General features: G+C 26.0%; 1 protein-coding gene across 1 annotated transcript; it reads left to right on the plus strand.

Moving 5' to 3' along the window:
- The first annotated feature begins 4,744 nt into the window (after nucleotides 1-4,744).
- Nucleotides 4,745-14,204, plus strand: LOC105364467 (required for meiotic nuclear division protein 1 homolog). Its single transcript, XM_011502390.1, has 5 exons — nucleotides 4,745-4,863; nucleotides 5,260-5,374; nucleotides 10,977-11,196; nucleotides 11,285-11,639; nucleotides 13,933-14,204. The coding sequence occupies exons 1-5, from the start codon at nucleotides 4,774-4,776 to the stop codon at nucleotides 14,125-14,127; spliced, it is 975 nt and encodes a 324-aa protein (XP_011500692.1). The 5' UTR covers nucleotides 4,745-4,773; the 3' UTR covers nucleotides 14,128-14,204.
- The last annotated feature ends 2,591 nt before the right edge of the window (nucleotides 14,205-16,795 follow it).

Raw genomic sequence — 16,795 nt, forward strand, 5'->3', positions numbered from 1 at the left:
GTCAACTATAAATCTCACTGACATAATTATCACATTTAATATGTATACTTGTAAATTTAATTGACAATCTTTTAAAAATTGTGATAATTATGTTTTATTACCTAAAATTCAGGGTAGATCAAACCTTTGTTAGCCATTCGTTGGAACAATGAGCGGTATTTTATTATCGAGATTAACCATGTTTAAAGTGTCTCCGAGATATATCCGCGTAATTAAAAACCATTTCTCTTTAACTGCGCGTAATTTTTATTTAAAAAAAAAATAATAATAATAATAATAATAATAATAGTAATAGTAATAATAGAATGCAACATCAAAATGTCAGTTTTAAAATTTTTTTTTTACTTTTCTACGTAAATTTTAGTACTCTTTGTTTCTGACCCGCTACCCTTCCTCCCCCCTTCCATCCTGTTCCTCCTCTTTAGCTATCTTTTTTCCCCGGCATACGCACACTGTCTCTTTTTGGTGCCGATAAACACGTGGCATCTGGCAGATATAATTAGTGACTTCATGTGCGATCGTAAAGGCGCTTGCCCTTTGATGTCGTACGAAATAAGCGCCAGGAACGCCCGGAAAAAAACTTAGCTTCTGAAGCGTCAATCGTCAATTTTTCCCTTCTGACTTTTTCCTTCTCTTTTTTCCTCGATCAATGTTAAGCAGCCTCTATCTATATAATCGATTCATCTTCGATTTTACATTTCGTTTTATAACAGTCGTTTAAATATTAATTTTATAGTGCTACCACTTAAGAGAAACTATTTACATTTTTATGGTGCCTATAATGTATTTATAATACGTTTATAATATACTGCTTGGTCAGGTTAAATTTTCTTGGATATTTCAAATATATTTCAAAACAAGCATCGAATGATTACCATAATATATTTGACGAAAATATTTTACTCTTTTTACAATCAGCAATCTTGTAATGTTTCCTTCAATACTGTCCAAAGACAAAGAGACTGTACAAATGAAAATGCTTTCGACGAAAATACATCGTAAATGTCTGCAGTATGTTCGGTTTTAGTTTGTTAAAAAGTATCGAATGTTGCGGAGGGGCCAATGAGAAGCCAAGACGTGACCATTGAGAGAAACAAATAAGCGGAGCCCTTATTTTTCGGACGCGTCTCGGAAAAATAAGAAAATGAAAAAAGCGGGAAAGTAGAGAGGGAGGGAGGGAGATAGAGAGAGAGAGAGAGAGAGAGAGAAAGAGAGAATACAAAAATAAAAATACGTGAAAGAGGCGGACCTGCAAAGGCAATTCCCAGGGCCCAGAGAGACTCGAAATTGCAGCGCCATTGAGTCGAAAAGTACCCAACTGAAAGAGAAACGAGTGCATATCAGAGACACGCCAGAGAGATTTCTTTTTCTTTATTTCTTCCCATCTCATCTTTCTTTTTTCCCCTCCTCATTTCCCTCTGTAGCTTTGACTTTTTTAATACGTGTATGCACATGCAATTTTGCACGGCTCTAATATAAATACACGCGGATCTATGTATATGTCCAGAACGATCGGATGAATCTTCGTGGCCTTCGACGTTTGCAATCGGAGAACCGTGTGCCTTTCATCATCATCTTCATCTTCTTCTTCTTCTTCTTCTTCTTCTTCATCTTCGTCCTCCTATTCTTCTTCTTTTTCTTCTTTTCCACGTCTCAAAAATAATAAAAGGTTTTTTACTTCCTTTTCACGTATGCCGCGAAATCGAGTCTTCCATTTCCACACCTCGTGTTCGGTCGCCCAATGCATTTTTATAATCGTTCCTTTCTAACGCAATCACTTTCCTTTCGATGGACCGGCGATTGTCAACGCAAAATTCTACGATGTCGCATTGACATTGATTCAAAAAGAAATGATATGGAAAATTAATTTTTATTTCATTAAATCACTCTAAGCACTATAGAATAAAGTAAATCGATTAATCGATCGTTATCCAGTTTATATTTATTACTGGCCGGTGTTGATTTTTTCACATAATTTCATCGACAAACTCGAAGCATATTACAATTATTCTTATGACTTATGACAATTATTTATAGAATGTAATAACATTTACATTTTATAAAGTAGCTATGTGCTTTAACGAGAGATTTATTTGCCCAATGACGATAAACTATGCAGTTAAATCGATTGATAAATGTTTGTCTTTCACGAGTGATGAATTCATCAAAAGTTTATAGAGCATCGGAAGCGGCAAATGTATTTTTAAGATAAACGAGTGCCTATTATCACTACAATCTTAAATCAAAATAATGCTACTTCTTTATTATCCTATGGTATGCGGTAATCAGTATTAATTGTAAGTGCAAAGACGGTCGACGTATTTTATATTTTATTTAAATGCAGCTGAGCTTTACTACGTATAGATTCATTGATATGAAGATAATTTATGTGGTCCTTTGATTACTCAATTGCTTGTCGTTGTAAACGTAACGAGTCCGACACAACTTACTAAGGACTAAAATATACAAATGTTTAAAATGAAAGGCATGCAATTCTTTATACACTCGCATTACCACGTTGGATTTGAAATAAAAATACATGGAAAAAATGTGTAATTGAATTTTTCAAAGTAGACAAACGTATGAGTAAGGCGCAAAATTTATTGGACATGAGAAACATAAATACAAAATAAGTTATTTGACGAAAGTTTATCAATAGGAGAATTAAGTTCCCTCTTTAATAAGCTAAAAGCCAGAGGGTAAATAGAAGATAATCCGGAATAGTCGGCTAAGTTGCATAAACGTCAAACGTAGCCGAGTCACTATTCAAAAAAGTAAATGTGCGGTAAGGCTGAACAACAAATTTTGTTCGACAATAGTAGGATGATAAAGGGAATGGGACAAATGTCGAAAACTTTTCGAGAAGACAAAGAAACGAGGGAGAGAGGCATAAAGGAAGTAAAAGGCGCGTATCGTGGTCGAAAAGAAGAAAGTAAGGATGGGAGAAAGAAAGAAGAGATATATGCAAAAAAGCTACAGCGGCCACTCACCATTGCTGAAGTCGACGATGCTGCAGAGGCAGACGGCTGTGAGGATGCCGAGAGGCTCTCGGAGTCTTGCCATATCTCCTATCGCTCTCTCTCTCTCTCTCTCTCTCTCTCTGCTTAAGTTTTCTCTCTTCGCACTCGTCCGTGTGTGTGTGTGTCTCTCTCTCTCTCTCTCTGTCTCACGCGCACGCACGCACGCACGCACGCACGAGTTATCTCTCTCTCTCTCTCACTTTCTTTTACTCTCTCAGAATCGACTGTGAGAGCTGGCTAAGTCGTCGTCGCCCACGTCGTCCTCCTCGAGTCGCATCTTCCTCGAATGCTTCTCTCCTCTCTCACTCTGACACGCACATCCGAGAGCCGCGTCTCTCCTCTCCTTGCTATCTTTTTCTCTCTTTCTCTTTCTCTGACGGTCTGCTTGTCGCCCCCACGCCGAGATTCCACTGCGGCTACCAGAAGACAAACCACGACGATGACGACGGCGACGGCGACGGCGACGACGACGACGACGACGACGACGACGACGACGACGACGGCGACGACGACGACACTCGCATCCTTCCTCACCGTAGTCTTACGCGTCGTTCTCAGTCACCGTTGGACTGATGCGTGCTCGAGCGCCTCCTTCGCGGAGTCCCGAGGAGCAACGTCGCGCACTAATGCCAAGCGCGCACTCCTGTGAGGGCCATACTTCCCTTCGGCGACTCTCGCCTCTGCTCCGCTCGATTCTTCCCCGGCGCTCGCAATTACAGAGACGCGCACGTACCAATAGATCGAGCGACTCGAACTGTCCCCCAACTCCGGAGCCACAGTCTGTTCGACTGGTTCGTCGCAACGGCGCCGCCAAAACTCGACCGAATCCCCCGAGTTCCCGCAACCCCGCAGCGAGTCGGTACTGAGGCGCTTCATTTTATCTTGAACGGAACTTGGGCGTCTCGTCTTTAGCCGCGGTCGATAATTTAAGCCTTCGTCATCCGTCCTTGTTTCGTACTCCCACTGCATGCAAACACAGGTGCAGTTATTATATATAAACAACCTTTACAAGCCCGTTGAAAATTGATCATGCTCAGGCCTATCATTGTGATGCTTTATTTTAGTATTTGGAAGGGGACCTTTTCTCTCGATCGATTCTTTTTTTGTTTCCATTGGCATTCGGCACTGTATTATCTATTTAACCGTTAATAAATTGATTAATTGTTAACGAATCCTATTAATGCTGGATACGATTCAAATAAAAAAACAAAATAGAATAAAAATGGGTATGCGCGTATGTTTATGTGTGTGAATTGCCACTAATGAACACGTGCCTTTGCGATACTATACATACGAGTTTGCACTGTTTGCATTGAAAGGTGGATAACCTTATTTCTCTCGTTGACAAACGTTTAGAAACTAACATATTAGAATTATCAAATTTTACAATTTTTATAAATAAATAATGTACAGTAGTAATTATAATATAGTAAATAATTTATACTGGTAATCTATTGAAATATAATCATTTATCCTCGTAATCACAGTTGTAGTAAATTTTTATAAAAATAAAGGTGCCGAAAGTGGTGAATACGGATAATTCCATTATAAATAATAAAATAATGTGTGTTAATTTATGTAGAAACTTAATATCACCAACGGCAAGCTTAAGATTTTGTCTTAATTTCTGCAGAAATCTTTCTAAAGTTTATGAAAAACATGATTCCACAGTTTTATCAAATAAAAAATTCAAGTATAAATGTCAAAGTGTAAGTGTGTTCAGTCCAAAATAATTTTAAACAATACTCAAGAAATGCAAGAAAACATTTCTGCAATGCAGATGAAAAAGAGACCAATTCGCAAAAAAAAGACACTCAAATCCGAGGCTGCATCTCCACTTGGTGTATGACTATTTATTATCTAAATACCGAAATTTAAGTAAAATCAGCAATTTGTACATTGGGAAATATTTATTATTAAAATAATTGCAAGAAAACTTATTTCAATTGTAAAACTTATTAATAGCTACAGATATATTGTAGTATATGATTATTAAGGCGACTCTAAAAATATTGTAAATTGTAGTACATTAATAATAAGACCTAATAGAGCATTGATTGCTTCCTTTCTTAGTTATATACTATTAAATATTAATATTAATATTTCCATTATTAAGTCTATATGCTAATATTTAATTTAAAATAATTAAACATTAGTTTTTCTGTAATAACAAAATTTATTCAAGTAATTTTTATAGTACAAATTTTAATTATACATATACTTATATACATGTTTGTAGTTTTGGAATGTAAAGGCATTAGCTACTGCCGAAGATTATGATTTGGAAAGCTTAATGGAGGGTTTAATCAAACAAAATCTGTATACACCCATGGAGATACAATCGAGTGATAAATGTAAGTATATACGACAAATTGAACAGTAAACCTCACTACATTTAGCCGCCATTTGAAAAATAAAATAAAAAAGAATTTTACTTTTTATATTTAATCTATTTCATAACGTTGCAATCAAACTGAATCACTTTGACAAACTTGAACAATTCATGGCATGAAATTAAAAAAAAATAATTATAAATTATAACTTTTTCAAATTACAAGTTATATTTTACCTTAAACAAATATATTAATTTTTTTATCAATTTAAGCTCTCGTTTTAATTGTAATTTCATTTTATTAAATTGTATTTTAAATTGAATTATATGTTAAATAATTTATTCTTCTTAAATTCGTATTACATGCTTCTTTCAATGTATACTATAACATTTTGTGACTTGAACGAGGTGTGTATTGTTTCGTATATAAAATAAACACGTTAGTATTCAAAATAAAAAATTATTATCTAACAATTCCTTAACAATTATTCAAAAATGGTTGACTAAAATATAAATTTTTAAAGTTTTGAATCTTTTTTAAATGGTAATCCGCTTCCGAATTTAATGATATTGGGAAACTTAATCTATAGAGGTAAATTAAATGTTCGAAAACCAATTTTGTTCAAGAAATATTATATTTTTTCGGAAAATGTAATGATAGACTGCCACAGTTACATAAGGTATAATTCGATATTTTTATTTCATTTTCATTCATTTCTACATTTTTATTCAATCAGTAATGTTTATAATATGTATGGAAATAGCATTAGATATTTTACAAAAAATATTAAATATTAAACTTTTTCTTTATAATTTAATATGTATTTAACGTATTATTAATAAATAAAAATTATAAAAATATTTATAATGAGTTTATTGATATGCTCGTTTATTCCTTCTCTGAAATTCCTTCATTGCTTCTTTTCTTTTATTTTATTAATATCCAACTAATGTCTTATTTTTTTTTTTTGTATTATATATATTAAGTTTTTGTTATCTTGTAAAAACAATTTTTTATTTTATTTATATAATTAATTGTATTCCTTTGTCAATCACTGTAATTTTATTTATATATTAACTATATAATTTTAATTTCTTATGTATTAATATCTTAATTAGTGCTATAAAATTTATCAAAAATATCAATATACTTGCAAAAGAATCGTAATTTTCATAAAAATTAACCCACACTTTCGTTATATGATTTAACAGTGGAAGAATACCATTATCCGATTAAAGAAGCACTTGAAATAATGATTCAGTATATTTAAAATATAAAATTGAACCATCCAGTGTTGAAAATTATAAAATTTGATAGATTATTTATATAATAAATGAAACCTTTTGATCGCGTATTTTCTTACGATTCAAGGTCGCCTTTTTTCTTAGTGGCACATCGAAACTCGTCACCTTTAAGTCTGATCAAATGTTTAAACACACTTTTGCACATTTATATCCTGTCATAACGGTAAATGTACGCTTTCTCTCTCTTTTATCATTTTCTTTGTCCGCTTTACTCATTTTATCTGCCTATTGTTATATGCGCATATAATTCTTATTCATTCATTATTTAATAAGAAGCTTATTACGTTCATAAATGTATATAATGTAATAATAATATGCGGAGTTAAAAACAGCAACATACTATTATCATTTTTTAAAAAGAATTCATTATGATAATAAAATAAACATTATAATTACAGAATTCTAAGTATTATAAGACAATGGAACCTGTAGTTAATATGACGTGATGCGATTGAATTATTTTTTAATAAATTTTTAACTTAAACGACTTGCTGATTAATAAATATTTGTTTGTTATATTTCAAAAGAATTTCAGAAGTTATTTTATTATTTTATAATTTATTTTTTTAATTACAAAGACTTTGTTAGTCAAGAATTGACAAGCTGTATTATTTCATAATTTTTATCAAATATTCAATAACTGTATATGTTATTATTTTCAGCTATCTTGTTTAATTTGTTCAAATTGGTAAAAAGAACAAATTTATTTTTAAAAAATATACGAAAATTTGTAATTATAAGGAAAAACATATTGCATCAAAATCAGTTTAAAAGTATTTTCTAATATGATCCAAATCTGTTAATAATACAAATTTAAATTAAATAAAATTTGAACATAAATATTATTGCAAATTAATTATGAAAAGTAGTATAATATTTTTTCTCGAAGAATAAATAAATATATTGATTATTTAATAGTCTTGAATATATTAAGGATTTTAAATAATTTAGATTTTATTATTCGTTGAAGAAATCGTATTTATCACTAGCACAATTCATTGTAATATAAAATACAAAACTAAAAAGAATAATGAATTTCGTATTATGAAACAAAAAGAAACTTAATTGCTATTTTCTTTATGAATTTTTATCAAACTAATAATGAATTCATAGTCATTAAAAATACATTTACTTAACATTAACAAAAAATAATATTCCTTTCAAATACTATCACTGTAGTTTGTTTGAGTATAATCTTTTTTATTCTGTATGTAACCATGTGGTTATTTATACATATATATATATATATGTGTGTGTGTGTGTGTGTGTGTGTGTGTATATATATATATATATCATTGTCTATATATTTTAAAATTTTTAAATAATTTGTAATATTATAGGATAAAACTTAATATTAAAATTTTTCCAATAACTATAGTGCTCAATAGTCTTATACATCATTATTAGTTCTCAGATAAATAATAACAAATATATGTTCTTGGAATTTAATTCTTTTTATATTAAAAATTTTTAATAATACTTTTTGTAATGGGTGAAACTCCTTACTTACATTTTACTAAGAATAATTGAAATTTCTAGTAGTATAGTGAATATTGGTACTTTTAAAAACGAAACAATGTTTTCTAAATGTAAATTTAGAGTATATTACTAAATATTAAGAGTTTCGAAATTTTTTCATACTTTGTTAACCTTCTTTATAAAATGAATTAGTATTTTTACTCAAATTTTGGCTAATAATTTTATATATTTTTATATATTTCAATAAAAAATTATTTGACATTCAAGATCATTAGGCATTAAATTAATAATATTTTCAAATTTTCAATCTTCACAAAATATTAAAAAAAAAAAAAATGTTTAAAAAAGAAATATTCAATCTGTATCGTAATACTTTTTTCTTAAAATCTGTACCAAATACTTATGGTACGTTACATATAATTATTACATTATAAAAGTATTACATTATATTTAATCGCCAAGTTGCTTTAGTTTTCTATCTTAAAATAATAAAAACATTTAAAACTTAAACTAGTTTCCCTTATTGTAATTTTAGCATTTTAATGGTATAAATTATTAAAGTGTCATTGAAATAGTTTCTTCAAATATTCTTATAAAATATTTAAAATTTATTTAATAATATTATTTGAAAATAATGTTAAATGATGGAAAGAACAGGAGCATCGGATACATTTTTTTAAATTAAAACCGTTACGAATCGTCTTTATAAGTAAGGGTTCGTGTGCTCAATATCTCTATTTTAAAGAACTAAAACATCGGATTAATAATTTCTTATTCGCTACAAAAAGTTGTAATCTCAAATTTATGTCGTATTTTAGTTTTCAAATCATTTAAAAATATTTATATTCTGAATGGAAACTGGTATATAATTACAAAAGGTAAAAGTTTCAAATTTTATAGAAATTGTAAGTTATGAAGTTTGAAGTATATCGATTGTTGGCATTTAAGACATTACATAATAGCTGTTGATTTATATATCAACCGCATGGGTATAATAAAATGAATAATTTCTATGTGTAGATATTTCTTATGCGAGACTAGTCAATGCAATGTTTTCCAGTAATCAAAGCCATGGTGTATTTAATTTTATACCCAGTTTCAATTAATTTTTACGATTGTATTTTTCATTTGTCAATTAACTTAGGATTTTGCATTACATTCTTTCACAAAATAATCAATAAATCATATTGCTTAAATGATTTTTCTTTTTTAAATAAACAACATTCCAAATTCCATTGAATGAAATGATAAAGCCGGATAATAATTAAATCATTTTTGACAATAACGACAGTTTTTCAATACATTATCCACTTTATAATTTGCAAAGATAATTGTTATATTGGATTAGATGTTATGGTTTATGACGAACAACATTAAGAGTAGTCAATACATATTCCAGTTACATTTCACACTATGTGCTTATGACTTTTTATTTATATCTTTCCATTTATATTTCTTTAAAGTTAAACGTTTAGTTTCAATACGATCGCAATCTGGTAAAGATGCACGGAATAGATAAATCAATCACTTTCGATATTGGATTTAGAAAGTTACCTTCTATTAAGTCTATAAACTTAGAAGTTAATTTTACATTGTTTGAAAATTTAAAAAATATACGTATCTTGATATTTATATATTTATATATTTATATTTATACATGTTTATATAAATATATATCGTCTGTCTTACGAAACAGTTGATAAGTATTATTAATTCAGTTTAATTAGTAATATAATTTAAAATTCTAATTGTATAAATATAAATATAAATATAAATAAAAAAAAAGAATTAAATTATTCAGTGTTTTAATAAGATAAACTTTGAAATTCAGTATATAAATTGTAAGTAATAGGTGAGTTTTAAAGAGGTTTATTTAGAAATTATAAATTGAATCAAATGTATGAAGACAATATTCGTCTTTTCAGTATAAATATTAATTTTTTATTGAATGTAATGAAATTTATTTAAAGTTTTCTCTAAATATAAAAATAAATATACTCATTAAATTACTTTATCTAATAAATAATTTATTTACGGTGGCTTAGTTAATAATCATTCATTGAAACCTTTTTTTTTTAAACAATAAATGGTATACATATTAATTATATTCACTATTATGACGATGAATGTTAAAAATTTAGGATTACAATTATCATCAAATTATTATAATTTATATTTAGGTGCTATTATATATGTATGTTAATAATGGTGTGCTGATATAAATAAAAACTTATTACCACAAATTTTCTAATATTAAGAAATTAATTTAATCTAATGCAATGGTAATATTTTATATGTGATAAACAAATAATTATGGTTCTTTTATAATAATTTGTTTATTTGTAAATTTTTAATTATCATAACAGAATTAGGCAAACAGTGCTTTAAATTAATTTACCATACTTTATAGTAAATAAATATGCATAGAAAAAAATTTACTCTGATAAAAAATTTATTTTAAATATTAAAGTTATTAATGAAAAAAAAACACTCATACTTGTGAGGTTTATAACAAAATTTATTACACGAATTGTATTTGATAAGTTAATAACTTTTAATAATTACTTTATGTATACATTAAATTATATTGACATAATATCTGTATATTAAGAATTGAATATCGAATATTTTACATTAAATTTAAATTAGTTGTTTTCCATTGCTTAAAAAGTTTCAATTTATTGTTCGATACATTTATATTTAAATGATTAGAATTCATTTTCCATCAATTTTTTATCATCTTATTATTTTCAAATATCAAATCTAAATAAAATATAAAAAATTTTTATGTTTCAACTTGTAAATACTAAAGTTATAAATAAATTGTACTTTACTTTCAGCTATTCCAGTTGCTATACACGCAGTAGGTAAATATGAAATCAGTATTGAGCCTCGTGAAATTTTTTTTTTTCGTCAGGGTACTATAGTCATGTGGAATACTACTGATGTTGAATGTAATAATTTACTTGAGTTTTTAAAATCATATGAAGAAAATTGTTATTCATATGACTTTGTTGAGGCTGAACAAGAAATAATGATGTACACTTATACAGAAGAAGGGTATTTTTAGCATTGGTTTTTTTTTTTAACGTTTTAGAATACATTAAATTATTCATTTTTTCCACTATTTAATATTATACAATTTTAGTAAAAGAAGTCATTTGAAAAAAGGCGATATATACCTTTGTCCGAATAAAAATTTGGATAAATACACGTTTTCAAATGCTTTATCACAAAGTGTAAAATTGGGTATTTGGGAAGCTTCCTTGGATCGTTATATAGATTCTATAGAATTTATTACAGAAGATTTAAAGAAAGGACGTAAAATTCAATTAACAAGACCAGCAGTTTTGATGAAACAAGGCAAACTTTTTGCTTTAAGACATATGATTAATTTAAGTTCAGATCTTTTGGATACTCCCGACTTTTATTGGGAACAAGATGATCTAGAAATATTATATCAACGAACTTGCGGATATTTTAATATTTCTAAGAGGACTAAAGTACGTTTATTATTTATTTAATTATTTATTGATATACATTCTTTTCCTTATTTATTGTTTCGTATTTTACTTTTTTAATCGTAGTAAATTTTAGTCGTAGTAATAATTTATTAAATCTTCCCGTATCGTGCACGGATTCATTTGACATTTGATTCTGAATTTTTTAGCGATTATGTTATTCATACATATTAATGTTACATATTACGTATACAAATGATATATTTTTTAGATAAAAACTGTACAAGTGACTAAAAACATATTTTAAAAAACATTCCAAAGAAAATGAAATGAAATTCAATTACGCAATTAGTATTTATTTAAGTTTTGAATGATTTTTTTTTTATACTTTTTGTTTATTATATAAATAATCATTGATTCGGAGAATTTTTTTTAGAAATTTTTAAAATATCATAAAACGAATTGAGTGTTGAATGTGAAAATCACATAACTTAATAATTAATGTTAGATACTCGGTACAAGCCAATGAAAATAATTCAGTAAGAAGACGATATTAATTTTTTAATTTTATTTGTTAGCGTCAGAATTGTGCATTTGTTTTTTATTTTAATTAAAAATCTTCTTATCAATCGAAGAATAAATATATGTCACAAATGTGACATATCTAGAACATTTAATTATACAATAATTTGATAAAATTTTATTAAAAATTATGTCTCGATCTTCATTTTATTTTTCTTAAACGAAATTTCGTGTTTTCCAATAAAATCCTACATGTTCAGCTTATTTACAGTTTAACATGATATATACATCCAATTCATCTTAATCATCGTAACTAATCATTACTACATTATTAAATGCAATAATTTCTTTCGTTCATGCTTAGATAATAAAATTTTGATTGAAATTAATGATTTTATACATGACAATAATTCAAGTAATCATTTTTCAGATCTTCTAATGTTTATTTATTAAGGATCCTAAGTAACCAATAGCGTAAATAATGTTTAGTTTCACTTTTTGATATAGTTTAATTATAACGCATCAATATTGCATTATTTAGCTTTACATTAGTCTTATGTTTTTAAGAATATTTTATTTTTCAATTATTAGTTTCTCCTAATATCACCTTAAGTAAAAAACTGTCTATCCGTATAATTATTTAATTTACTTATTCAAATGGTTTTTTTTTCATTTCTTCAATGGTGTTAGTTAATATACTTTTAAGTTGAATTAAATTTGTACGTAATGTTGTAATTGCGTTTTAATATTATTAATAGATAGAATGCATTAATATTGAGGTAATAACAATTAGAATATATCTTTGTTAAATATCAATTATCTTTTTTATATTAATTTAATTAACCCGAAATACGTAGTTTTGTCATATTCCCATCTTTTTTTAGTAATAACAATCTATAAACTATATGATTGTTTAAAAATTATAAACATATTTGTGGATTTCACTTTTTTTTTGATCTATTCTATTGAAATTTATAAAATTCGTTTTTAATAATGTATTCATCACGCAGCATAAACGTGCTTAATGAAATATTGTTTTAGAACAAGTGAGGAATCTTACGATGCCTCTAAATTTGTTCCAGTTGATTAATCTCTTTTTGAAGATTTAAACGATGATTAACTCTTGCATTCCTTGCTGTAAATTCTTCATACCATCAGTAAGCTGACGTATGTTAGAAATTAAAATTATTCTAAAGCCTTAATTTATTTAGGTATATCGTATTAATTTAAAGTCTCATTCTATTTTAATTTGTAATTCTGATATATATATATATTTAAAGTTAAATTCCATTACATAATGCTATTTCAATTCTGGTCTACGTTGCTGCAATTTATACAATTTTGTCACAATCTAGAAAATAATAAGAGTTCATGGCATTTAATGATGGTATTGTATTTAGTGTATGCATGTGTGATAGAGAGCTGTAACGCTAGATAGTCGTGACGTTGAAATTTTAGCCACGCAATTAGTAATTAGCCACGCCTATGAGCAAAAGACGGTATTTAACTTTGCATGTAGTGTTTCATATCCATATCATGTATTGGCTGAAAATCTGTTCGTAGAAATTAATTGAATAATTGAATTTTGTATTCTAATTTCTGATTCTAATGTATTTATTATGATATGAGATATCATTTCTCATTCAAATTGAGTTAATTATATTTGCACGGTATAATTTATAATATTTTGCAGGATTTGCTAATAAAGAAGTGAAATTTTTATTTAAAAATAATCAACTTAATCTTATTGTATTTTTGCATGTATACCACCAACAATTTGCAAATAATGTTAAGATAATTTATGTATTTTTAGGTGATGAATGAAAAAATTAATCATTGTATTGAATTGGTTGAATTACTCTCTTCACATCTCAGTGATAGGCATCATGTTCGCTTGGAATGGATGATTATTATTTTAATTATGGTAGAGGTGGGTTTCGAGACTCTACATTACTTGAATCGGTACTTAACAAAGTATGAAGAAACCGGAATAACGATGCAACAGTAATAACTTCATGGCACTTGAAAATTTATGTTTTTATTTGAAATATAAAAACTACAATTGTACAATATATTAGTTCTGAAGATAGCATTATAATAGTAATTGTAAAGATCATTATTTATAATTAATGTGATAAATAATACATATAATTTTATAAATTAAAATCATCAATGTAGTTTTTCAACAGTTTCACACAGTTTTGTTGGATTAATTTTATCAATTTATTTCAGTAATTATACAAATTATAATTATTATGATTTTTATATTTTATAAATATAAATAAAGTATATTTTTATAATACTTTATATATTAATTATATCATCATTTTATATTATTAGCATCGCAACTATTAATAATACATGATATAATAGTTATAATAATATATGTCATTAGACAGTGTCATACAATAGTATAACAAGAATAAATATATTCATATTAAAAAAAATTATAAACTACACATATTTATTAACAGTATTTTTGTTTCCATTGATGAGTCTCCTAAAAAGTAATATTTTATATGATATATTTTATAATTTTGGTGCGAATTTATCAATATTCAAAAATGAACAATAAATGTAATATAATAAATCTAATTTTATATTTTTTAAATGTAAACAAAATCTTAAACATTTACACACCTGAAAATGATAAAAAAATACACATTTTTAAAACAACTGTCAATATGTCTCATTCATTTTATGAAATTTGTTTTCAATAGAAATTAATACAAATCAGAACTTCTAAAGATGTACTGTTTTCATATATTTGTAGTTATTTAATTTTTTTCCTTATTACTTATATGGAAATCAACAATTTATTTAGTTTATTTAATTACATGATATATTTTATGTATATTTTTTAACGAATATACAGTTCTGTATCATGATTTTAAATTATAAGTAATTCGTTCATTAAAAAAATTATAAATTGATTTATTTTACATATTGTTAAACGCTGCTTTTTTCTAATGTTAATTAACTTCTTATTATTAATTACTTGTTAATTACTTATTAACTAACTACAAAATTGCTTATTAATCTATGAATAAGAATTATTTAGAATTCTCTTTCCAGTCGTTTTTAAGTGTAGTAAGAATTTTTTTTATAGTTCAAATCTTTTTATCGTTTTATCGATAAATTAATTGTAAAATAAATATAATTTATTTTTAGTGATAGTTATTTTATATGTATTCCTTTAAATAAAAAACATGTATTTTACATCGTTTTTTGAAAAAAGCAGTCCTGTAAGAATGTATTTTCAATACTAAATTAATCATTTCTTGAATTTCTATAATAATAGTGAATGAAATATAAAAGTATGACTCACACAAATAACTAGAATATATGAAGTATTATAATAAATTTTAAGGTTTTCTAATATACTTTATACCTAACTCGTACCTGTATTATGCTTTTTAAATAATATAAACATAATTTATAATATTAATTTATTATGCAATTTTATATTTATATTTTTCTATATGTTTATATGTCCACTAAATATTTAAAAAATATTTTAATATAGAATATATAATAGAATAGAATAAAATAAGAAATACATGTTTACATTCTTAAGTCACAATAAAGAAATTATTACTATTTTAATAATTTTATGAAACGATAATCAAAAATTATCGATGGGTGTAATGAAAAAAATAGGCATTTGGAATATTTATTTATAATATAAATTTCATTTGTAGTATAATTGTAAGGTTACAGAGTTCAGGTTTCTTTTCATAATTAGAATCTAACTAATTATAAAGAATTGATTGAGAAACTATAGTAAAAAATAATTGCAGTTCTTTATTAATAGTTTAAATAGTTGATATGAGATGCATATAATTTAAGCCTTTATTAATTTAAGAAATGATTTTTTTTTATTGGGCATATATATATATATATATATATTGTGAGATATTTTAAAAATAGCCAATGGATTATGAATTGTTATAATTCATGCAATAATATTGTTCTTTGATTTAAAAAAAAAAAAATATACTTAAGTAGTTAGAAACCTTGATTTTTTTTTTTGAAATTAAGCTTTGAATAATATGAATTCAATTTATTTGAAATTCAATACTTCTAAATTCTATATATTTAAAATATTTTTTTTTAAATAATATTTACAAGATTCAAGTTTCTGAAATTTAGTACCTTGCTATTCTAAATTATGATATTACATAAAGTTATATAAGATTTAGTATATGTAATTAAGTAAATTAATATTGTACTAAGCTTCTCGATATCAAATCATGTAATAAGAAGTGTTTTTGTATACTACAGATGGTTAGAAAATAAAAAGTAAAATTAAATGACATTTATTAAAGGATTTAACGTATACCTTCAAGTCGACACTTCAAGTATACAATGAAATATATAGAATATTTTCTCAACTGTAATATCTATATTTAGTGTTTTTTGTTTATATTAAAAACATATATAATTTTTTTTATAAAATAAATTGCTCATAAAAATTTCTAACAAATTTCAAAAACGATCTTATACGAATTTCCTTACATATAATATTATATTTCTATATTTAATAACATAAATAATTCTAAAAAGTGATTTTCACTTTTCACCCGTAAAAATATATAAATGATAAATTTAATTAAAATCTTGTTTAAAATTTCAATTACTTGGTTTGATGGATAATTGTTTGCATGATAATAGTT

This window comes from Ceratosolen solmsi, unplaced genomic scaffold (assembly GCF_000503995.2).
Source record: "Ceratosolen solmsi marchali unplaced genomic scaffold, CerSol_1.0 scaffold39, whole genome shotgun sequence".
Taxonomy (NCBI): Eukaryota; Metazoa; Arthropoda; class Insecta; order Hymenoptera; family Agaonidae; genus Ceratosolen; species Ceratosolen solmsi.